The sequence below is a fragment of the Mandrillus leucophaeus genome, unplaced genomic scaffold (assembly GCF_000951045.1).
Source record: "Mandrillus leucophaeus isolate KB7577 unplaced genomic scaffold, Mleu.le_1.0 Scaffold762, whole genome shotgun sequence".
Lineage (NCBI taxonomy): Eukaryota > Metazoa > Chordata > Mammalia > Primates > Cercopithecidae > Mandrillus > Mandrillus leucophaeus.
This window is the reverse complement of record NW_012108275.1, coordinates 1,187,820-1,212,419: the sequence shown is the minus strand read 5'-3', so window position 1 is coordinate 1,212,419 and position 24,600 is coordinate 1,187,820. Positions and strand designations below refer to the sequence as shown.

The window sequence follows — 24,600 nt, the reverse complement described above, 5'->3', positions numbered from 1 at the left end:
GAGATGGGCGGATCACGAGGTCAGGAGATCGAGACCATCCTGGCTAACCCGGTGAAACCCCGTCTCTACTAAAAAATACAAAAAACTAGCTGGGCGAGGTGGCGGGCGCCTGTAGTCCCAGCTACTTGGGAGGCGGAGGCAGGAGAATGGCATAAACCCGGGAGGCGGAGCTTGCAGTGAGCTGAGATCCGGCCACTACACTCCAGCCTGGGCAACAGAGTGAGACTCCATCTAAAAAAAAAAAAGAGAGAGAATATGCTGCACCGTATACCAACGCACTTAAAAACTTAGCTGAAATGAATTAACTCCTAAAAACAAAAACAAAAACTTACCAAACAAAACTGACTCGAAACGAAAAAGAAACCTTGAAGAGTCGTCTTTATTATCCTTTTTTGTTGGATTATTCTGTTTTTTTTTTTTTTTTTTGCGTTCTTATATTGGGAGACTTAGCTCATTAATTTTTACTTTTTTCTAATATAGTATTTTAAGACTAAATTTTCTTCTGGAACAACTTGTATCCCTAAACTTTTGATGTGTCTTATGTTTGTCTGTGTTTAGTTCTTAATTATTTAAATTTATGATATTTTTGACTCATGAATTATCAGAAGTATGTTTTTAATTTGAAATGGTTAGGGATTATTTTCTCATAACTTTTAAATTTGACTTCTAACTTAAATTGCTTGGTGGTCAGAGAACAAACCTATTATACTCATCCTTTGAAAGTATATGTACCTTTTCATAAATGTTGTGCTTGAGAAGAAGAATATCCTTTGTTATGGGCAGTATCCTATGTGATGTCCATTACAGCAACCATGCTAAGAACATGTAGCTCAAGTCTTTATCTGCATGGTGACTTGTGCCTGTAATCCTAGCTATTTGGGAGGCTGAGGCGGGAAGATCACTTGAGCCTTAGAGTTCAAGGCTGCAGTGAGCTATGATCATACCACTTGTTCTCTAGCCTGGATGACAGCAAGACCTCATCTCTTAAAACAAAAACCGCTTCTATATTTGTACTGATTTTTTCATCTGCTTAATCCACCAGTAATTGAGAGAATTATGTTAATCTCCCATGAACATGGTGAATTTTCTATTTCTACCTGTGTTTTTATTAGTTTTTACTTTCTAAAACTTAAGGTGATGTTGTTAGCTACTTGGAAGTTTAAATTTGTTCTGTTTCCTTGGTAAATTACATCATCCATCTTCATGTGATCATTCTTTCTTTCCTAAGTAACGCTTTTTGTATAAGTCTGTTGTGTCATTAATAAAGCTACTCTTTATTTTTTTTGAGACGGAGTTAAACTCTGTCGTCCAGTCTGGAGTGCAGTAGTATGATCTCTGCTCACTGCAAGCTCCACCTTCCTGGTTCAAGCAATTCCCCTGCCTCAGCCTTCCGAATAGCTGGGATTACAGGCATGTGCCACCAAGCCCGGCTAATTTTTTTTGTATTTTTAGTAGAGACAGGGTTTCACCATGTTGGCCAGACTGGTCTGGAACTCCTGACCTCAGGCAATCCGCCGTCCTCGGCCTCCCAAAGTGCTGGGATTGCAGGCGTGAGCCACCTCGCCGGCCTAAAGCTACTCATTTTCGATCAGGGGTTGTATTTTTTTTTCTCATCTTTTTTCTTTCAACTTTCTGTTTTTATGTTGTTTATATTAAGGTTATAGTTAGGTTTTTTAAAAGTACAAATCAACAGTCTTTGTTTTGTAACTGATGAGTCAGTCCCTTTTTAGCTATTTGAACTTAACTCTCCACCTACATCTTTGTCAAGTCGTCTTGAATTGACTGAGTTTCGCATTGATTTTCAAAAAATCCTTTTTTCTTCATTGTTTTGAAACTATACGTATTCTTTTTTTTTTTAAAGTGGTTACTCGACATTCGTTATTCATACTTAACAATGTGTAGTTACATACAATTTGAACATCTTTCTCCATCAATACAGAGACTTTAGAATAATCTTTCTCTTCTAACTTATATCCTGTTGTGGTTCACTATTTTAGTTTTATTCTTTTTAAAAAAACTCTACTGTTGAATAGCATATATTGTTTGTTTGGATTTGCATATATGATTACCATTTATTTGTTCAGCCATTACTTCTTTTCATGTTAGATCCTCTAGGATAATTTTTCTTTTTCTCTAGGTATATCTGATAGATGTTCCTTTTTTCTTTTTTTTTTTTTTTTTTTTTTGAGATGGAGCCTCACTTTGTTGCCCAGGCTGGAGTGCAGTGGTGCCATCTCGGCTCACTGCAAGCTCCATGCCATCTTCCTACCTCAGCCTCCCAAGTAGCTGGGATTACAAGCACCTGCCACCGCGCCCTGCTAATTTTTGTATTTTTAGTAGAGATGGGGTTTCACCATGTTGGCCAGGCTGGTCGTGAACTCCTGACCTCACAATCCGCCCACCTTGGCCTCCAAAAGTGTTGGGATTACAGGCTTGAGCCACTGCACCCGGCCTGATAGACATTCTTTTGGTGAAGTCTGTTGGTTGTAAGTTTTGCTTATTTTTTTGTTGATGTTTACAAAGGCAGTTTGAATCTTGAAATAAAATGTTGTTGAGTACACTTTTCTAGGTTGATATTTTTTCTCAACACTGTTTTTTTTTTTTCTTTTTTTGAGATAGAGTCTCACTCTGACGCCCAGGCTGGAGTGCAGTGACATGATCTCTGCTCACTGTAACCTCTGCTTCCTGGGTTCAAGTGATTCTCCTGCCTCAGCCTCCCAAATAGCTGGGATTACAGGCACGCACCACCATGCCCAGCAAACGTTTGTATTTTTAGTAGAGACGGGGTTTCACCATGTTGACTAGGCTGGTCTTGAACTCCTGGCCTCCTCTCAACACTTTGAAGATGTCCCAATGTATTCTGGTTTCCATTTTTTATATTGGGGAGTTTGTGGTCAACCTAATTCTGATTCCTGTTCACCTTGTATAATGAAGGGTCTTTATATGTTAGGTTTTTAAGATTTGTTTCCGGATCTTCCCCTGATACTGTGGGTATTCATTCACCATGTGATAGTTCTCTTTTCTATTTATAAAGTGAATTTCTATTACAATCTAATGACGTATTTTTGGTGGGCATTTTGTTTTTTTAAAGTACCATAATGTTTGTTTTTAATTGTGTTTTTTCTTTAGTTGCCTTTCCCCATCTTCCTGGTTCTGCGCCTTCATGGCCTAGTCTTGTGGACACCAGCAAGCAGTGGGACTATTATGCCAGAAGAGAGAAAGACCGAGATAGAGAGAGAGACAGAGACAGAGAGCGAGACCGTGATCGGGACAGAGAAAGAGAACGCACCAGAGAGAGAGAGAGGGAGCGTGATCACAGTCCTACACCGAGTGTTTTCAACAGGTTTGTTGGGTGTGCAGGAGTTTATACTATGTATTTTATAACCGCTTTCAAATTTATTTTTGTTATGAGGAAGTGAATTTCAATTCACTTGGAAAAGAGATGCTCAGGGAGTACTTAGGAAAGCCATCTTAAAATGATAAAGGATTAGAGGCTTCCCGTTACCTTGAACAGCCGTCCTTTAATTTGTTTACTTATCTCTTAAAAGAATTTTCTACCCCTTCATTTATTTTTATCTTGCCATCTAAGTTTTTCATCTTAAGCTTAAATTAGTTGACCATATAGATATTTCCAGTGTATTATAAATATTAATATTCAAAAATAAAATTATCACCACTTTTATTCTGTTTTTAGAGACAGGGTCTTGCTTTGTCACCCAGGCTGGCTGGAGTGCAGTGGCATGATCATAGCTCACTGCAGTCTTACATTGGAAGAAGATGCCATCTAAGACTTTCATAGCTAGAGAAGAGAACTCAATGCCTGGCTTCAGAGTTTGAAAGGACAGGCTGACTCTCTTGTTTCCTAATGCATTGTTCCCTAATGTAGGAAGTCCTGGGCTCAAGTGATCTTCCTGGCTTAGCCTCTCAAGTAGCTAAGACTACAGTCATGCATCACCATGCTTGGCTCATTTTAAAAATTTTTTGTAGAGACAGGGTCATGCTGTGTTGCCCAAGGTCACTCTTAAAATATATCCAGTGGATTAAAAACATTATAGTGATTTTCCAAACACCATTATCCATTTTTTAAAGAAAATGCACAAATAGGCTACCTTTAAGAATTGGAAATTTTACTTAAAACTTTTTAAATGGGTTTTCCTATTAGTCTTTCCTGCCACACACTTATGTATTAAGTTTTAATATTTAAGAAAATTTGTCTTACATATGTTTTAAAAGGTTTTCCTCCTGATTTTAGTTATTATTTTTATATTCTATCAGTGCAAACCACATGTATAACAGTGGTCTCATAAGATTACAATACTATTTATACTGTATCTTTTGTTTAGATACACAAATACTTACCATTGTGTTAAAATTTTCTACAGAATTCAGTGCAGTAATATGCTGTACAGATTTGAAGCCCAGGAGCAATAGTCTATAATATGTAACCTAGTGTATAATAGGCTGTACCATCAAAGTTTGTGTAAGTACACTGTGTGGGGTTTGCACAACAATGAGATCACCTAATAGTGCATTTCTCAGAACATATCCCTGTCATTAACTGACACTTGACTGTATACATACACATTTCAAAATGTATACATTTTGAAAATAATGTAATGGAACCGCATCGTTTAATGAGAAGGAGGAGCTTTCCTCTATCCCCAGTGAGTATTACTATTGTTAGGAAAAAACAGAGTTTGTTCAGAATACTTACAATATTCAGTAAACCATCCTGTAAACAGATGTGCTGCCATTCAGGCTTCGGTGTTCCATTGTTAGAGCACAGGCAGAGTCGATTTACCATAATTCTAAGGACTCCAGGATTTTCAGGGTGGTAAATGAGCACCAACTTTAACTTAAAATCACCAGCTACATTAAGGAACAATGCATTAGGAAACGAGAGTGAGCCTGTCCTTTGAAACTTGAAGCCAGGCATTGCCTTCTCTCTAGCTGTGAAAGTCTTCATGGCTTCTTCTTTCAGTATAAAGCTATTTGATCTACATTAAAAATGCGTTGTTTAATGGAGCTACCTCCATCAGATGATCAGATTAGCTAGATCATCTGGATAACTTGCTGTAGCTTCTACCTCAGCACTTACTGCCTCACCTTGTACTTTTATGTTATATAGATCACGTCTTTGCTTAATCCTTACAAACCAACTAACTTCTGCTAGCTTCTGTTTCTTCTGCAGCTTCCTCACCTATCTCTGCCTTCATAGAATTGAAAATAATTGGGCCTTGCTCTGGATTAGGCTTTGGTTTAAGGGACTGTTGTGTGGCTGGTTTGTTCTTCTACCCGGACACTAAAACTTTCTCCATATCAGCAATAATGCTGTTGTCATTTTCTTAACCATTCATATGTTCACTGGAGTAGCACTTTTAATTTTCTTCAACAACTTTTTCTTTGGCTTGACAACTTGTCTTTTTGGCACATGAGGGACAGACTTTAGCCTGTCATGACTTTTGACATGCCTTCCTCTCCAGGCTTCCTCATTTTTAGCTTAATCATTTTTAGCTTTTGATTTAAAATGAGAGATGTGCGATTCTTCCTTTCACTTGAACGCACAGAGGCCATTGTAGGGTTATTAATTAGCCTCATTTCAACATTATTGTTTCTCAGGGAATAGGGAGACCCAAGGAGAGGAAAGAGATGAGCTGAACAGTGGATCAGTCAAGAACATGCACATTTATTAAGCTTGCTGACTTATATGGGTGTGGCTTATGGTACCCCTAAACAGTTACACTAGTACCTCAAACTAGATCCTGTTCAGCGATGTTGTAACAAATTACTGAGTTTATTTTGGTGCAGAAAAATGTTGAAATCCATGCATAATTTTTTCATAGTATGCATTTTCCATGAACTTTTTGAAGACCCCTCATATTGTCAAGCTGACTAGGACTGGTCAGTAGCTTAAAACTTTACCTAAAAAAATGCACAAGAAGGAACTGATAAGGATTTATTCATCTTTTTTCCTTCCTTTGGCTCCTACTAATATGACTTATACATCGTAGGCACTTAATAAAATTTTATTGACCAAATAAGTAAACACTATGATACGTGTGTGTGCGCGCGCGCGCGCGCATGAGTATATGACTTGTGTTTGCTTGGTGGGAAATGTGCTGTTGACTTTAGCCAATTTAAGTGCATGATTCTTTTAAGTTCGAGGGCATTACTTTCCAGAAAGTCAAATTGTTTCTAATGTGGAAATGAATATGTTTGAGATAGCATTGCTATCTCTAGATTGTACATGTTTATAAGTAAGGAGCTTAATGCAAAATTTGATAGGAAATAAGAGTAAAATAAATTGCTTTACCAGGCAGGGCTTATAAATTTTCTTTGCATAAATAACACATTGTTTATAGAAGATTTGGCTAAATCCTCTAATTCTTCTGCTTCAAATACATGCACAGATATTACTGAGTTTTTATTGCAACTTAAAAGCATTAATGGTTAAACCACATTTGATATTCAAGTTGCTGAACTGTAGGGCATTAGGAGTCAAAGTTTACCTAAATTTGACTGAAATGTTTAAGGTCAGAGAGGCAAAAAGTGGAGGAATTTTGAGTTCTGAATTATCCCAGGAAAACATTATGCTCTGGAAAATCCAAGTGAAGTATAAGTAAAGGTGTCTGAAGGCTGATATTTTAGCAGTATGGCATGTAGTATATGTTGCTTTACAAATTACAGGGCCATTGTTTTGAAAAGTACAGACTAGTTTCAACTTCTGCTTTTTAGGCAGCTTAATTATGGGCCAGAAAGAAGGCTGGTCATTTGAGGATGTTTGAAATAAACTCTAATGTAATTTCCAGGTTCAGAGAAACCTTTCTGGTTCAGCCATTTATCAGAAAAGGGGATGGAAGGAGGAGGGTCTTTCTATTTTGTGTGTAGGACCCAATCTTCTACCATCTGTTGTAAGGTTCCCATCACAGGGCTGCTTTTAGAATCTAAAGGCTTCAAGTTCAACAAGAGTTGGTTTTAGGGTAAGAGGAAAAGGAGAGTTACAAATGACATATTATGAGATAATTGACTTTAATTATTTTTATGTAAATCTAGTTGCAGTCATTGAAAAGCCTCATTTTTTGAGAGAAGTTAACTATATTTCTTATGGTGCTAGTTTATTCTACTTCAAGACATGGTACTAAAAAGTTCTGCTTCTGAAAAAATTAAGCATTAAATTCACCAAAGACTGCCATTTATTGAGTGCCTGCTTTCATACCAAGCACTTTATAAATGTTGTCAGTTCTGTAAAAAGCCTTGAAAAATACTCTTGGCAGTTTTACAGATGAGAAAACCGAGGCTGAGAGAGGTTAAGTAACAGCCTGGGTCACTCATTTAGTAAGTGGCAAAATCAGGATGTGATCCTGTGTGTACTCCACTTGTACTCTTTCTGCTGTTCTCCACTGACTGGCATGGCATGTTCCCTTTCAGGTGACATGCCTCCACACTCCAAGTACAAAGTACATATTTATGGATAGGAAAAAAATAGTGGAAATAACATATACAAATATGTGCAAAAGTATATATTAATACATTTTCTGTTTTTTAAATGAGATTCTAAAATTTTAATGTATCACAGATAATAATTTGGTCAGCAGTACAATTGGGCATTAAGCATAGCATTACTGAATCATTACTTTTGCTAGAACATAGGCTGACATGTCTTTTAAAACATGGCTTATAGTTGTCACCTGACTATGTTAAACCCTGAGATTCCTTACCATCTTGGTATTTCATACAAATTACTACTTTAATAATTCATATTAAACATTTCTAGAAATCAAAGCTCTTCAGCATACTCTTCTAAAAGATTATTTTATTCTAAGGGAATTTACTGATGTAGAAAGTGTTGACTTCTGTGCTAAACAAAAAAAAGAAAAAGGAAGAAATAAGAGACATGAAGGATAAAGAGAAAGATGGAAAGAGAATGTCAGTTAAAGGACATGAAAGGAAAAGAGGTCTAGGGAGGTAAAGAAAGACCACCCTCTAACTCTAGCCATTCGTCTCAGTTTCACCAGTCTGTATAATTCAATCCAAAATCAGAAAATGGAGATGCAACTTATATGTATGCAGTTGAAGTTATTAGCCATGTAGTTCCCCCTCCCGCGCGCGCACACACACACACATAATTAGGATGTCAGAATGCAGGTATGTCCAATCTGCATTTTGTATGGATACTGTAGAAGTTGCTTTAATGTTTCTGTTCTTTATGTTTATACTTCTGTATTTGATGAATATTTAATGATAAACCTAAAGTTTAAAAACATAACTTGCTTTCTGTTTTGTAGTCATTGTGAGTTGTATATTTTTATAATGTTAAATATGTGTCCAAGACTTTCCAAGCATATTGATTAGAAATCTGAGATAAATATTATTTTAATTCTCAAAGGAGCAAAAATTTTAAAAGCTGGTAACAATGTAAATCAGTTGCAGATCTCACTTTTTCAAGAAATGAAAAAACCAAAGCATTTTTATATTAAATCTTTTTAACAGCTATGAAAGCACAGAACAAAATTGGTCATTTAACCTATGTAATTATTATATATTTATATTCTTAGCTCTAGTGCTATTTTGAGAACAACCATTGTTTTCCTCTCAATTCAACAAATATTTATTCCTCACTAATGTTATAAAAGATGCTAATGTGAGGATTTGGGGTTTGGACTGCAGATCACATCTCCTCTTTTACAGTTTGAATCCATTCAGAATTAATGGTCCAGTTGTCAAGAAAACATTTCTATTTCAATTTCAGCGATGAAGAACGATACAGATACAGGGAATATGCAGAAAGAGGTTATGAGCGTCACAGAGCAAGTCGAGAGAAAGAAGAACGACATAGAGAAAGACGACACAGGGAAAAAGAGGAAACCAGACATAAGTCTTCTCGAAGGTTTGCTCTTTAATAAAATAGTGAGCCAATAGTATGGGAGAGATTTTGACTTACTACATTATCGCATTGGAAGAGGGGAAATTTTGGCCTATGAACCAGTCTTTCGTAAGTTATGAAACGAAGCAGTGCTTGGTTTCATTAAAGAAAAATTCAGGGCCTTGTCTCAAATTTTTTTAAAAAAATTAAACAAAATACCTATTGTTTGCCAAAAATCAACCCTTTACAGTATTTCCAGTTTTGAGTTAGTGCTTGTTTCTAATTTGTTACTGTATATTATAATATGCATTTCAGAAGCTGTATAGGCACTGGGAATCTGAGATAATATCAGTGAAGATGGCCCTATAAAATAAATACAATCCCTGCATAAAAGTCACATAAAACTGATTATTCCCCACACTATATTGATGAGAAAATGCATTAGATTATTTTAAACCCAGTGTTATATTGAGAATTTCCTTAGAGTGATTGGATTTTTGTCACTGATTGTGTATTTAAACAGAACACACCTTTTTTATTTCAGTAATAGTAGACGTCGCCATGAAAGTGAAGAAGGAGATAGTCACAGGAGACACAAACACAAAAAATCTAAAAGAAGCAAAGAAGGAAAAGAAGCAGGCAGTGAGCCTGCCCCTGAACAGGAGAGCACCGAAGCTACACCTGCAGAATAGGCATGGTTTTGGCCTTTTGTGTATATTAGTACCAGAAGTAGATACTATAAATCTTGTTATTTTTCTGGATAATGTTTAAGAAATTTACCTTAAATCTTGTTCTGTTTGTTAGTATGAAAAGTTAACTTTTTTTCGAAAATAAAAGAGTGAATTTTTCATGTTAAGTTAAAAATCTTTGTCTTGTAATATTTCAAAAATAAAGACAGCAATGACTTTATATCCAAGAAAGGAATGTGAATGAGTCACTTAACAGGGACTCTAAAGAGCTGTGTTAGCTGTGTACATAAACAAATTATCTGAGAAAAGGTCAAGGTTCCACTTGGGCCACAGTTTTGTTAATCAAACAAACAAAACACCAGTCTCGTAAGAGGCTGCACCACAAAAGGCAACAAAGGGCCCCTCTAAGGCTTGAGACTAAAACTAGTCTTTATCATTAGTGCTGTGACACTCTTGCTTAGTATATTAAGAGACTCATACATTTTTGATATCACAACTTTTTGATGGCTTTTCAGTGTTCTAAATTTGGGTTCCTGGTGAAACCAAATGGGGTGCACTTTCATATCCAAATTAATAAAACCTATAAGGCATTTGGGTGGGCTCTATGAAATAAATTACCCTTAGTGTAGTTTCTAGGAGGCACGTGTACAAACACTCTTCATTGTGGCACAAATTTAAATAGTCTCATGACCATGTCTATGAGCCAGGGTCAAGCTGGTTTGGCCTTGATGCATTTCCCAAGGTCCACTGGTGGAGCAGCGCAAGTTTTTATACAGTCGCTAACGATTGTGGAAAAAAGAGCTTTAGCCATTACTAAAACAAAACAAGTTTATAATTCTCTGAGCATTTTTAGGGATAGCCCTAGAAGACATTTGTCAGTGATGGTAACATATAACATGGTATTTGAAAGGATAAATTACTAGGATCTTTTAAATGGTGATAATACAAGTAATCTTAATTAGTATCACATACTAAAAGACAACTATAATTTCTGAAAAATATTTATTGTTTGATGAAAGCATTGTTTCTCAGCAATGCATTTAAAAAAATCTTTTAGCTGTAAATTAAAAATGGTCATAATGTACCCTTGGCAGATTTCAGCATATACTAAATTTTAAATTTAAATCAACTTGAATTCAATGGGGTATACAAATCATTTTAGCTGTTTAGGGCTTCTTACTGAATAGAAAAAATATAAACAAAGTTGTAGAGTAATGAGAAATCCTCCACACTGAAAAAAAACTATTAGTTTTAATATTGTTGGAATCGTATTTTCTGAGGTGTAACTGACTTTCATTAGATCATACTTTTCCTGACATTTTAACAGTGTATTTACATATAAAAACTGACAAGATAAATACAGTGTTTCAACTTAGCCTATTTGTGATTTTTATGTTTTTCTCTGACCCATGATTGATTCTATAAAAAAGTGCCAGGCCAAGAAACAATAGTTAGAGTAATTCTTCCTTTAAGTTCTTTCAGCAGTCTTGCCAAGCAAGCATGTGTCATTCCTGATGTACTTCTACCATTGACAGCAAGAAGAATATCACCACATCTAAAAAAAAAACCAAGATATGATTAGTATTTTAATTCATTGCTGAAGTTAATGCAAGTTTATCTTAGTGGTCCTAATTTTTGCTGCATCTGACCATTTTAATTATGTTGCTTTTAATTTAGATATTTCTTGCCTCTTATTTACATTCTCCAAACTCACTATCCACTCAGCTTGTGTTAGAAGGAATGCTAAAAGTATGGGGAGTTGTAGTATGGGACTAAGAATATGTATAATTATTTTGGATTTCTCAGAAGTTGAATGCTACATAAATACTTTAACTCCCCACAAAGTATAATAAATACATGCCTTATCTCAAATGAGGCCAAGCTTTGGCATTTATTAAACAACATTTAATACAAGTTTTTTTGGTTAGTCATTATTATTACCTAATTCTTCCATCATTGTATGCTGGTGTTCCTTCAACAATGGATTTGATGAAAAAAGGTTTGTTTCCATTGTATTCTTCATAACCTCCTACAATGCAGAAGCCCAGACTTCCAGCTGTGTTTCTTCGTAATATAATGTCTTTACAGTTATACAAGCACCTGAAATAGAATGTAGTCAGTGTACGTGCACATTTAAGTGTTACAGTTAAGGGAATACTTAACTGTGATTCATCCCCCATTCCTTTTGTTGGCATTTTTAATGGCTAAGTAGCACTGCATAGGTCCCACTCAAAATTGTATCGTACCTTGGTGACCTTTGTGCTGTTAGCTGGCTTTTTGTAATTGAACCTCTGTTTTCCATAATTTTGAATATCCTTAAAAACTGACACCCCCTATTGTGTTCTGTTATACATCTACTGGGAACGATAGTCATATTTTTAACTTAAGACAATGCTTGAATTTGTATTAGCAAAAAGTTGGATAAACCTAAATCCTTATTGGTGAACAAACATGGATGTCATATAATATTTACTTGATATAATTTTTAATGAAGGCAAAAATCCTTTGAATAATCTCAATGAAAGCAATTTAAACCTAATCCTAATAAATGAATTTGTATACTTTTTTTGACCTTGGAAAAATACCACTTTACACCCAGTTCTACATGTTTGGCAAGTCATAGAGAAGCATGCAGGCATAAAGTGAATGGAAACAGATACATTTAAAGATTATAAGAACAATTCATATAGGAGGAAAAACAAACTGCAGGAAACTGGATAGGAAGTTATAAAAGGAATGGGAGAAGGAAAGGCCCAGCTCTTCTGTAAATTAGTAGAATCCTCAACTAAAATAGCAAATGAGATTGAAGAAATTTTTATTCACTGGCCCCTAATGAATCAGTGTTCATATAGGTACAGGCCAAGTGTTAACTATGTTACAGTTGCCATAGAAGTGTATGTCAGGAGTTGAATTTTACTCTCTATGAGGTTGTTCACCACATTTGTAGCTGTAGTCCAGGAATTGTTTTGAAAGGAAATTGGCCTTTTCATGTTGCCAAAAATCAAGATATGGCTATTTTGTTTATATACCGTACCTTTAAAATATTAATTGCTTTTTAGAACCAATAAAAAGTCTTGTGAAATGTTAAGTGATAAAGTTGATCATTACATTTGTTACCAACCTTGTTAGTCAATGTGACATGACTTTTTTCATGATGATGTTTTCACTTGAAATAAAATGAGCTTTAGGGTTTGTTTGGCAAATACCTTTAAAATGTATTGCTGAAATTCAACTCTAACCAGTTCTGAATCTATTGTCATACATATACATCATAACAATTTCTTTTACTGAAATGATTGCTTAAAAGTATGAATTTCATTAAATTTCATATTTTGTAAAATATGTATCTGCTGCATTTCACAGTAAACCTTGATGTCAGTGGTAAATTCATTCTTTGGGAGCTGTGGTGTGTCAGATACACATTTTACATAATGGTTCACTGACTCCTCATGTACAAAGCAGGTAACTGACTATTCTGTAAATACCAAAGCATTAACATTCCCACCTGGGAGGATATGTGCCCAGTTTTTTGGAGAAAGGTAAGAATTAGATGATTGTTATCCAAGGTCATGATCAAATACCAGTTTTAACATTGCCCAGTTTGATATATAAATGAGTATACTCTTACTGAATATTTTATTTCATATGGAGACGCTGTAAACATAACCATCTAAAACATTACATGTTCTAGTTCAAAGCTTTGAACCCAGTAAGTCACAGTGTGTCCATTTTCTAACCTCTTGATACTGGAGAGAACACCCTGCTTTGATCATCTTTCTGCAGATGTTTAAACAAAACACAAAATCCCCTGCCCTCCTGAAGCATCCATTCAAGTTGATACCAGTGTTACTTGTTTTATTTCCTTAAAAAGTAAATGCTTTCTTTTATTGGTGTTGTGTATTTAACTTTATTGCAGCAGTGAGACCTTCTTATGTTAACCCGTTGCAAAGTCAGACCTTGATCTGACTTTGTGGGCATTTTTTTCTTAAGTTGGGTTATTTTACTCCCCACTGGGAAATGTGGCAGCTGTTTTTGATCAGTGACCTCAGATACTAGGTCGCTTTAAACTTTGAATGTAAATGTGGACTTTTTTCCTATTCTGCACTCATTCTCTAAATTTAGGCCTATCGAAAAAGATTCGGCATAGTATAAAGAGTTTGGTAGTTTTTCCCAATGAGAAAATTATGGTCACCTCAAGAACAAATTTAATGAAATGAGTTAATGAGTATGGTGACTCATTTGATTTCCACTGAAATGAGTTAATGAGAATGGTGAAGTCTTGAGCTGCTCAAGAAGCTAAGTTTTTTCCTAAATTTTTATATATCCCCTTATACTACTAATTTAGTCAATACATATTTGAGAACACTGACTTTGAACTAAGTCTGCAGACTACAAAGAACACTAAGGCAGAGCCTCTTTCCTAAGAAAAACACTGTTTAGAAAATAAGTGTATCAGCCAAAGCCAGTTGAGATCTTGTTTCTTCCTGATTTAAATTATTGTACATTTTTCATTGCTAAGTGGTGTTAGAATAGCAGAGGTTGGAAAGAGGTTGGATGTAGGATGTTTTGAGCTCTTTGTGAGAGCAGAAAATTGGAAATTGAATTTATAGAAACAGTCCTTTCACAAAATGTTGCTTTATTATTTTGCTAGCCCTGTGTTCAGAAAGGTTTAACTTCTTGGCCCCAATTTATATGTAACTATGACCATCAACTTAATAGATTCCAGTGAGTAATGTAGAGCCTCCTACTATGATTAACCTAGCATTTATTCCGTCTTCTGGATCAGGTACCTTTCAGTCTGCGGTGAAGGGACCACCTTTTTTTTTTTCTCCCTAGTTTATTAGTTTATTGTAGACTAATACTTTGGTTAAATAAAAAATGAATTTCTAGAAAAATGAAATCTTTAACCCCAAATTGTGTTGTACATAACAAATATAAAATGTTATAATCAACATAAAAGGAAAAAGAATTATAAAAACTATGCATTGCTCATTTATTTATGGGAATTTAATATGGACAATCACTGTTACACTCATAATTTTGTGTTCCTCAATTATTTTTCTAAAATCATGAGAGAAATGCTGAGTCCCCATATTAAATATCTATATGCATACTTTGAACAAACAGGTATAGCAATGTTTAATGTAAGTGAGGTTGCTTACTACAATAAGTTGACACTGCTACTTGCAGAGGATAAGGGATAGCTAAACCATTTTCTACTCACTATTAGCAGAAAAGACAGTGTCACATATATATGTTCAGGAGAACAGAAGATTTTAAAGCAATTTTAGTAAGCTCAGGCAAGTGATAATTTAACTTCAAAATTTGTCTTTATTCCTCAGTGATAGCCAATTACAACAATTTATACTATAAAGTTAGAGTCAAATTTAAATTTTATCTCAATGACATGAACTCTGAATTCATGAATTCTGTGTTGGTTTCTTCTGAAAATCAGAACATTCTATAAAATATGTAAGATGTTTGATAACTTTTTGCAGCTGTGCAATATCAAATTTATCACCTACTTCATTGATAATTGTTATCAAGTTACATCATAACAACTTATGGAAGCTATTCTTCCAAGCGTCTTTCATTTTGCCCTTTGATGTTATTGGCCATTGGAAAACATCTTGCATTTTTTCCTTGCAGGAAATATTAAGCTCAGTAAAAATATTGAAGATAATCTGGCAAATAAACAAGTTTGGCTATCCAGTTTACATCTTGAAAAAGTTGGGACCAAACTGGCTTCCTATCTTGCAGAAAAAAATGAGGGTTTGATCTATGGTTCAAACATTTTTGACAGAACTTCTCTTTACTTGTTACTCAGCATCCAATAATAGTTCGTTATGATTGGCTTCCTTATTATCACATAATAAAGAGACTAGTAAACTAGTATCTAATGCACTAGCCTTTATGTAGCCACAGCTTTTACTATGTCACTAAACACATTATTTAGTTTGGCTGACATCACAGCAAAATTTTCTGAAGGAGCCACTGTATTAAGTTACATTTATTCTCCAGCAGCTGCTTTAATCTGCGGAGTCAGTACTCCAGAAAGTTTTACAATCAATGCAACCGCACCAGCAAAACATACCCCTACCTAAAACTTAAACTTCCAATTCACCAACAATGTAAACTTCCTTAGTTGTATATGGTTCAGAGCTAGTTTTGTTTATTGCCAAAGAACTTTTTAAAAATTCTGATATGTTTAAGTTGTGCACACACTAAAAAGATTTGCCTGTGTATTCAAGTTAAAATAAAAAATATGTTGCTGGCTTTTCTTGAAGTTGGTTTTCATATCATTAGTTATGAAACATAGTACCCTTTTTACCACAGATTCACCCAATGTTTCTAAGCAAATTTTAGTTTTCACAAATACCTTGGCGATGTGTATATACATTTTTAATCTTACTTAAAATGCTACTTTATTATAGGAAGTCCACAAAGTATATAGTTTGTGCATGGTATATTGGCATCTACTTCTGGTGACTTTTTAATTAAATACTCTTTCAAAAAATTATTTTGGCTTTTTGTTTGTAAGAGGCATTTATGATTCCATTGTTTTATTAGCCAACACCTCCACAAGTGGTTTTACTACTTCACCAACAATGACAGCTGCAAACCCAAGCTGCACAGAGGAGTAAAAGCAGCATAAACTTTTTGTCTTAAGAAAAAAAATCACATATTATTTGGAATCACTTCTATTGTACTGTTTTCAGAAAAAGTATGTCTTGTCCAGTGAAGCTTAATTCACCAACTATAAATAGGCGACTTCTCTAATTTGGCCAGTAATGTTGAACTACATACTTAAAGCAGCTTTGATTAAAATGTAAATGATCGTAAAAATATGTTTAAAAAGAAACCTGACAGTCTCTCAGATTTTTATACATATTTTGGTGACAGCTAAGAAACCTTAAAATATAGGTTTTAATGTGGGGTCCTACTGTGCATGATGCAGTGATCCCCTACTGGGATGCAGATTGCACAACATAAAACACCTTGCAAGTTCAACAACATCCCCTTCAACAAGAGTTTACTGATTATATTTGAATGATGTAGCAATGTCGAATTGCTATAAAAGTTTCTAAACAATTTCTGTCCTTCTTGCAGACCAATAATACAGTTTGTGGATTAGCACTGGTCTATTGCCCATTGCTCTGAATAATTTTTAAAGAAGTAAAACATACAAAAGAAATATTACAGGTTTCTTTTAAAAGTTATTAAGGAAGAAAGCTTTAGACTATGATGCGCCTAAACAGGAGTATAGAATTAAAAATTCTTGGCCAGGCAAGGTGGCTCACACCTTTAATCCCAGCACTTTGGGAGGCTGAGGCAGGCAGATCACTTGAGCCTAGGAGTTCCAGACTAGACTGACCAACATGGCAAAACCCTGTCTCTACCAAAAACACAAAAACTAGCCAGGTGTGGTGGCGGGCACCTGTAGTCCCAGCTACATTGGAGGCTGAGACTGGAGGATGACTTGAGCCTGGGAGGTTGAGGCTGCAGTGAGCCAAGACTGTGCCACTGCACTTCAGCCTGGGCAATAGAGTGAGACCCTGTCTCAAAAAAGAAGGAAAAGGAAAGGGAAAGGGAAAGAGAGGGAAAGGAAGGGAGAAAGAAATGAAAAGAAAGAAGAAATAAAAACTAAAAATTCTCTCAGGTAAATTTGAGCATTTTTCTCATCCATATGGTGCTTATCTATATCATTACCATGAGTTAACTATCCCCAAAGTCTCCTTTTCTAGCACTCCACTCTGATCCTCACCTCTCATGGACTCAGTGCCCCATTCCAACAGATTTTTGACTCCATCTGGACTGGATGCCTACTTTTCCTAGATGGTTGGGAAAGACCTCTAAAGAGGTAACATTTAGTCCATGACCTGAATAACAAGAGGTAGCCAGAAAATGTGAAGCACAGAGTATTTCAAGCAGAGAGAGCCTGGACTTTTGAAATTTAATAGAAAACAGAATACTACAAGGGACTTATCACAAGAAGCAGCACTATAGGAGGATGAAATAATGTGTGCTTTCAGCTAACTGGTGACAGGGCCAGGTGTCTCATGAACCTAAGTCATGACAGAAAAGCAGTGAGTAAGGAAACCAGGACAAGATGTCCTGGGATCCACTCCCAGGCTTGTCTATGCTGTCCCTCCTGTGCTACAGTGTTTGAAACATGCAGGGAAAACACCTCCAGTTGTGTATTCTGTATTATTGAAAGTTACAGTTGACATTTCCTTGGCAAGTTTTCCTATTGTATTAATTCTAGGTGACAACTGAGCCTTAATAGTTTTAAAAGATTGAGCCAGTCAGTGCCCAAGGACATGGTGGCTATTCTTCAGTAAGTCAATCAGAGGAAAGATCCAGAATTTATTATTTTATAAAACAGAACTAGAGACCATAATAAGGGCATGGGAAACATTCCAAACTGAACTCCAAAGTAACACAATCATGAAGTTCAATGCTGCTACAAGGTCGCAGTGTCCAGCTTCACCTGGCAATACTGTGAGACCCCTGTTGGCTTCTTTCCCTAGACACTTCTCTCTCTACCCAGCCAGGTCCCTCTCTACTCTGATCTCTCAGACCTCTCCCCCAACCACAGGTTCTGGACACACAGTCCTTTTTGCTATTCCCGGACCATGCCACGTTCACTCCCACCTGTGGGCTTTTGTTTAACTGCTCTGCCAGAATTCTCTGCTGTGCTTCCACTGCCAGCTACTTCCTGTTACTCAGGTCATGAACTAAATGTCATCTCTTTAGAGGTCTTTCCCAACCACCTAGACCAAAGTGGACATCCAGTCCAGATGGAATGAAAAGTCTTGCAAAGGAGATTTTGGGGTAGTAACTATGGGTAATGATACAGATAAGAACCAGGAGGACAAGAAAATCCCACAAAGAAACACAGCAAGAGAAGGACTGTAACATGTCCTTCTCATGTAGAAAGTGCAGGTATTTGCTGGAGGGAAAGGGGTCGGTAGAGCTGCTGGAGGTTTAAGTTGCTCAGAGTATGTGGGACACTGCTGCTGTAGAGAATGACAGAAGACAGCTGATAAACAATGTCAAAGGATACAGGCGCGGCACTCTGGGCCCACCTGAAGGTGGTGACCACAGGTTTAAAGGGTATCTGTTGTTTGATTTTCCCCAGCAGTGTTCTGAGACTGAGTTGTAGGCTTGGAGAAAATGTACATAATTGGACAATCCAGGGGGCTGTAATTTTGCCAGATAGTCCAGAAGGGTGACGGAGTAAGAAAGTAGAAAATAATGACTCCAAAAAAAAGAAAAAGATGGTTGATGCGATTGTCCGTGGACCCCAACAGCGCTGGGATGGAGGTGAAGACAGAAGGAAGAGGTTGAGGGAAAAGGTAAAGGGGTCTATGAACCCCGAAGGGTCTATGGACTAGATGGCAGAAGTCTGTATTCACAACATCTGACTTTATGATTTCAAAGGGGGAGTGGTTCTAGCAGATGACAAGTTTGGATGGAGGCCATGGAAGAGGGTGACTGAAATACTGACTTTTTTAAAAACAGTGCCCTTCTCTGCCTTCCTGGCCCATGTGTCACCCTCTGCACTAAGGATTTACCCTTTCTTTTTTCTCTGAAAAGTTCCATCTGCATCCCCTCCTTTACTGCTCAATATCTTCTTAAAACTTCTCCTGCTTAAGCCTCTGACTATACCCCCTTAGGCCAAATCCAGCGAATATTGTTCTGTTCTTTCATTGGTGATTTCTTCTCAGTCTCCTTCAAGGGCTCTCCTTTCCTCAATCCTCTTCTCAGTGGGCTCCAATATTTTACGGAGCCCCTTCACCGTACTACCTACATATTGATCCTGCCCAAATCTATCTTTAAAAATAAAATATGTTTTAGCAGATATAGGGTCTCATTATGTTGCCCAGGCACTGGTCTCAAACTCCTGGGCTCAAGCGATTCTCCCACTTCAGCCTCCCAAAGTCCTAGGATTATAGGCATGAGCCACTGCACCCAGCCCCAAATCAATCTTTAGCTTATACTTTTCTCCAAAGTGTGGTTTCCAAAGGATGTGCCTTTCAGGGTGTCTGAAGGTAAAAAAACATTTTTGTAATAACACTAAGACATTAGTGGCCTTTTTTATTCTTGTTTTCTTATGAGCATACAGTGGCATTTTCCAGAGGCCACGTGATAGGTGATATAGCAACAGACGGAATGCAGGAGCAAATAAGAGCATCTAGTTATCTTCTCTTAAGCCAAACATTAAGAAACTTTGCAAAAAATGTAAAATAATGCCATTCCTCTGAGTTTTTTTAAAACATTTTCTCATAAAAGATGATTTATGCTAACATAAAATAGGTTTATTTTAAATGACAATAAATTTCTCAGATTAATTTATGATAGGGTAATTTTATTAGATATAACCTACATAAACAAAAGCTCTTTGGGATTATCAGTATCTTTTAAAAAATGTATAACAATCTTGAGACAAAAGGCTTTAGGAATTGCCGTCCCAGATATGTTTATTAAACTTGGACATCCCACTGGTATCTAAAACTCAACATGTCCAGAACAACAAATATATCTTCATTCTTCCTTAATATTGCAAAATAATTGCATTAATGGCTCTAATTCCTCACTCACTCTTGGTATCTATGTTCTTTATCACACAACTTTGCATGCCCTCCTACTCTGATTCTGGCCTCATCCATGAGTTCATCAGTCGAATGCTTGCCATGGCCAGTCAAACCCTAGACATGCAAGCATGACCAACCAAGATTAGCAGCCACCTAAATGCAGAGCAGAGTGCAAATGCATGAGTGAGCCAGCCAAGATCCGTCAACTCTAGCCTGGATCAGCTGAACCTCACAGACTTGTGAGCAAAATATATTCTTACTGTCACATGCTATTGAGGTTCTGTGGTTGTTATGGAGCACAACTGTGAAAATAATTGGTATTCCTACTCCCCTATTTTGACTATATCCTCCAGCCAGATGAAGATATCATCATTTACTCCATTACTCCAACATCTTTTCTTTTTTTTTTTTTAGACAGAGTCTCACTCTGTCACCCAGGCTAGAGTGCAGTGGCATGATCTCGGCTCACTGCCTCTACCTACTGGGCTCAAGCAATTCTCCTGCCTCAACATCCTGAGTAGCTGTAACTACAGACATGCACCACCACTCCTGGCTAATTTTTTGTATTTTTAGTAGAGATAGGGATTCACCATGTTGGCCAGGTTGGTCTCGAACTCCTGAACTCAGGTGATCTGCCTGCCTTGGCTTCCCAAAGTGCTAAGATTATAGGAGTGATCCACCACACCTGGCCTCCAACAAATTTCTAAATTCCCAAACCAACCCAGTGAATGGCAAAAGTCTGCTTCATTCAGACTCCTAAACTCGCTTTACAGTACAGAGAAAACAAATTATATAGCTCACATTATTAAAGCCAAGTGTAGGCTTAGCATCCTCTTGAGGGTGCTCACAAAACTTCCATTGCATCACGGTAAAATCATAGACTCTAAGACCAGAGAGCCTGGTTCAAATTTCAGCTCTGCCTATTAACTGGCCATGAAACCTTGGACAAGAGAACCACTCTGTGCTTTAGTTTTCTACCTTTAATGTGAGGATGCCATTAGTACCAAAATCACGGAGTTGATGTGAGTTTTAAATGAGTGAAAAATGCAAAGAACACATAAAGCTCTCACAAAAATGCCTGACACATAGAAAGGGCTTTATAAGTATTAGCCACAGCTGCCTCTTTTACTATTACTGCATAATGTGAATGCACCTGATAGTGTCCCTGTCTTATAGTTAAAATATGAAAGCTCTTTGACTTTAAAAGGAGAAGACATGAGATCTGTTTCCTTGCTATTCAATATAAACAATCTTCATTAAGATGTTTTATGAGTTTCAGGAGAGTAAAAGGTTAAAATTCTTAGGCAAGAGGAGAAATGAGTTAATATGTATTACTATCATACTAGTCCAGATGAGAGCATGTTTGGAAAGACTTCCAGATGTGGAATGTGGGCCCTGAGAGCCAACAAAGAATGAAGCAGAAAGCCTTCAGTGTTTCCTGAATCACTTCCAACTGAATGGCAGCTGATAATTTGTATAGCTGAGAGACAATGTCTGGAGCTGTTACCCAGGGGTCACTCTTGGCACACAATGCACACAACAATGCACATTTGCATTGTCCTTCATAGCCTACTTTTACTGTCTCCTCAATTAGTTCAGAACAAGCACAGCTTACCAGTGCTACCCTCTTCATATATATTCTGTGTCGTACCACACTTAAGGACATAATTACAATGGATTTCCTGTTTCTAGACCTGCTGACATGTTATATCATTTTTCTTCATCGGTAGAGCACCTTAGCTAATTGGCTGGATCATACATTAGGGCAAAGAATTTCCTCGAAATTTGTTAAGTGAAAGGGAAAAATGTTTGGCCAAGTAGATTTGTAACTTGGAGGGAAATTTCTGTGGATTCAAAAATATCCATTTGCAGCTTAACTCTATGAATTCAAGTAACATGATTTTGCTGAGATACGATAAATGGCCTGAAATTCTTAGAGTGAATGATATTCATGCTAAATGGCTAGAGACATTTAAGCCAGTGGTATTGCATCAGTCAGGGAGAACTGGTGTCCTCGAGGCTCTGAGGAGTCGAAATTAGAGATGGGAGCAGATGCCTCCTCCCACGAAAACTGAAAGGGGCTCATACCCTGGGACTATCTGAAGCCTGATCTAGGGGCATGACCGATTATTGATGACTTCTGAGAAATACCAGGAGGACACACTTCTAGTTTCAAAATGGCAGAGTGAAGCCTGTGTTTCCTCTTCTGCTTTAAAACATTACTATAAAAGCAAGTAGGAGACTTGGAAACAGAAATACAAATTCCATCTTAAACAAAACGAAGTGTCACCATATATGAGGGAGAGGTGCCAAAGGCAGTCAAAGAGGAAAAGATGGAAGAGAAGACACCCACAGCTGGAGAGGATAGACCAAGCCAGTAGAGCCTTGAGGTCTTAGCAAATGGCCACTCTGATGGGCAAAACACCCATTCTACATGGGAACACCAGACACAAGAGGACTGGCTGCTAGCAGGCTTCCCTGGGCCCAGATTGGCAGAAAAAAAAGGCATGGGTAAGCCAATGAGAATCCGAGATAACGCACAGGTATGGGCTGCAGTTGGCCAGTGTGTGAGTGGAGGAAGAGAGACTATGGATTGTGCCCAGCCAGGCTGGGCTTAGTCAGCTGGGGACAAATAAACACACTCATTGCCTGATGCCATAAGGAGAAATTTCTACTATCAGGAATATGGCGCTGTTCTTTCCCCATGTTATAAACCTCCAGCAGATAGCACTCACCAGAAAAATGCTGCCACAGAAATGAAGTGCTACTATAGAAAATAAAATTTATAACCAACCATATTACTATGAATTTAAAATATTTCTGAAGCAACAGCTCTATGAACAAGAGCTCAATGCAGAGATAGGACTTCAAGGAAGATGAGACAACAGGAGACATGAGCCAATGGAACAGAACAAAAAAGTAGAAGAGAAAAATAAAAATACCACAGCAATGAAAGTGGTTGCAAAGGAACAGAAATAATATTGAAAACACAGTGAGCATTGAAGGACAGATGCAAATAAGCCGGGAAAACATGCAGCACTATTTACAATCGCAAAGACACAGAATCAACCTAAATGCCCATCAGTGGTAGACTGGATAAAGGAAATGTGGTACATATACACCATGGAATACTATGCAGTCATAAAGAAGAACAAGATCATGTCTTTTGTGGGAATATGGTTGGATCTGGAGGCCATTATCCTTAGCAAACTAACTCAGGAACAGAAAACCAAATACCTCATGTTCTCACTTACAAATGGGAACTAAATGATAAGTACTCATGGACACAATGAGGGGGACAAGAGACACCAGGGCCTACTTGAGGGTGGAGGATGGAAGGAAGAAGAGGATCAGAAAAAATAACTAATGGGTACTAGGCTTAGTACCTGGGTGCTGAACTCATCTGTATAACAAACCCCTGTGACATGAAATTACCTATATAACAATCCTGCACATGCACCCCTGAACCTAAAACAAAAATTAAAAGTCAAGAAAATAAAATGGAGAAAAAAGAGTTGAAAAGGATCCTAGAACATTAAATATATGAAATATAAAATATATCAAAGAAACAAATATCTAGAGTTCCTAAAAAGCAGCAACAAAATAATAGAAGTTATTTTTAACGTTAAGTAAAAAGACCAAGCCACATATGGAGGGAAAGAAATGACATGAACCTCACACTTCACACCATTCAGTGCTACTTAGCAGTGATGCAATGCCTATGTAGTCCTACAGGAATGAAGTGTGATACAATAACATGATACCCAGGCAACCCAGTGCATGGCTGTTTAGGTGTACCATAACGTATTTAACCAGTTCCTAATTGGCAGTGGATACGACGATGGTGCAATGCCTATCATGATACCCAAGAACATCAGATTTGTTTTTAAATAAAATGCATGGTCTATAGGAATGTGTATGCTACCACTGTGTTTGTGTGTATGTGTGTACATATAAACACAGGCCAGGGGTGAGCAAATTACAGCCCAGCCCAACACCTGGTTTTATAAGTAAAATTTTATTGGAATGAATGGAACACAGCCTTTCCCATTCATTCACATATTGCCTATGGCTGTCTCACACCACAACAGCAGAAATGAGTAATTGCCACAGAGACCGTGTGGCCCTCAAAGCCTAAACTATCAGGCCCTTTTCAGAAAAAGCTTGCCAGCCTCTGACTTACAGTACACAAAAAATTGATAATGGTGATCACCTTTATTGAATGGATCTGAAGGGAAGGAGACTTACTTTTTGTTCTCTTTATACTCTTTGGTGCACTTTGAATTTTCTACCATGTTTATTCTATTACTATAGGGAGAGGATGGAATGAAAGAAACTAGGAATCTCCAGGGTTCCGAAAAGCAATGTTGTCTATGCCAGGATATCATGCTTCCTTACCACTGTCCATTTAGAGGAAATGAGCAAAGTGCAGATTCTACTTCTTCTTCTT

The 24,600-nt window shown here is 37.0% G+C and overlaps 2 protein-coding genes across 11 annotated transcripts in view; one reads left to right on the top strand and one right to left on the bottom strand.

Annotated features, from left to right (window-relative positions):
- Positions 1 to 9,779, top strand: part of FIP1L1 (factor interacting with PAPOLA and CPSF1) — a 72,981-nt gene extending 63,202 nt beyond the window's left edge. For 7 of the 8 annotated variants that reach the window (XM_011966507.1, XM_011966513.1, XM_011966512.1 and 4 more), the window contains 3 exons: positions 3,130 to 3,343; positions 8,750 to 8,887; positions 9,408 to 9,777. In XM_011966507.1, coding sequence (XP_011821897.1) covers positions 3,130 to 3,343; positions 8,750 to 8,887; positions 9,408 to 9,555 — 500 coding nt within the window. In that variant the 3' untranslated portion in view covers positions 9,556 to 9,777. Of the gene's footprint in view, positions 1 to 3,129; positions 3,344 to 8,749; positions 8,888 to 9,407 lie in introns of all 8 variants that reach the window. The other variant, XM_011966511.1, reaches the window with a different exon arrangement.
- A 758-nt stretch (positions 9,780 to 10,537) lies between these two features.
- The window catches only part of LNX1 (ligand of numb-protein X 1, E3 ubiquitin protein ligase), a 198,739-nt gene continuing 184,676 nt past the window's right edge, over positions 10,538 to 24,600 (bottom strand). Inside the window, exons 9-10 of one of the 3 annotated variants that reach the window (XM_011966516.1) lie at positions 11,494 to 11,652; positions 10,538 to 11,107 (exon numbers count right to left, since the gene is read on the bottom strand). In XM_011966516.1, coding sequence (XP_011821906.1) covers positions 10,972 to 11,107; positions 11,494 to 11,652 — 295 coding nt within the window. In that variant the 3' untranslated portion in view covers positions 10,538 to 10,971. The remainder of the gene's footprint in view (positions 11,108 to 11,493; positions 11,653 to 24,600) is intronic. The other 2 variants (XM_011966515.1, XM_011966514.1) reach the window with 2 other exon arrangements.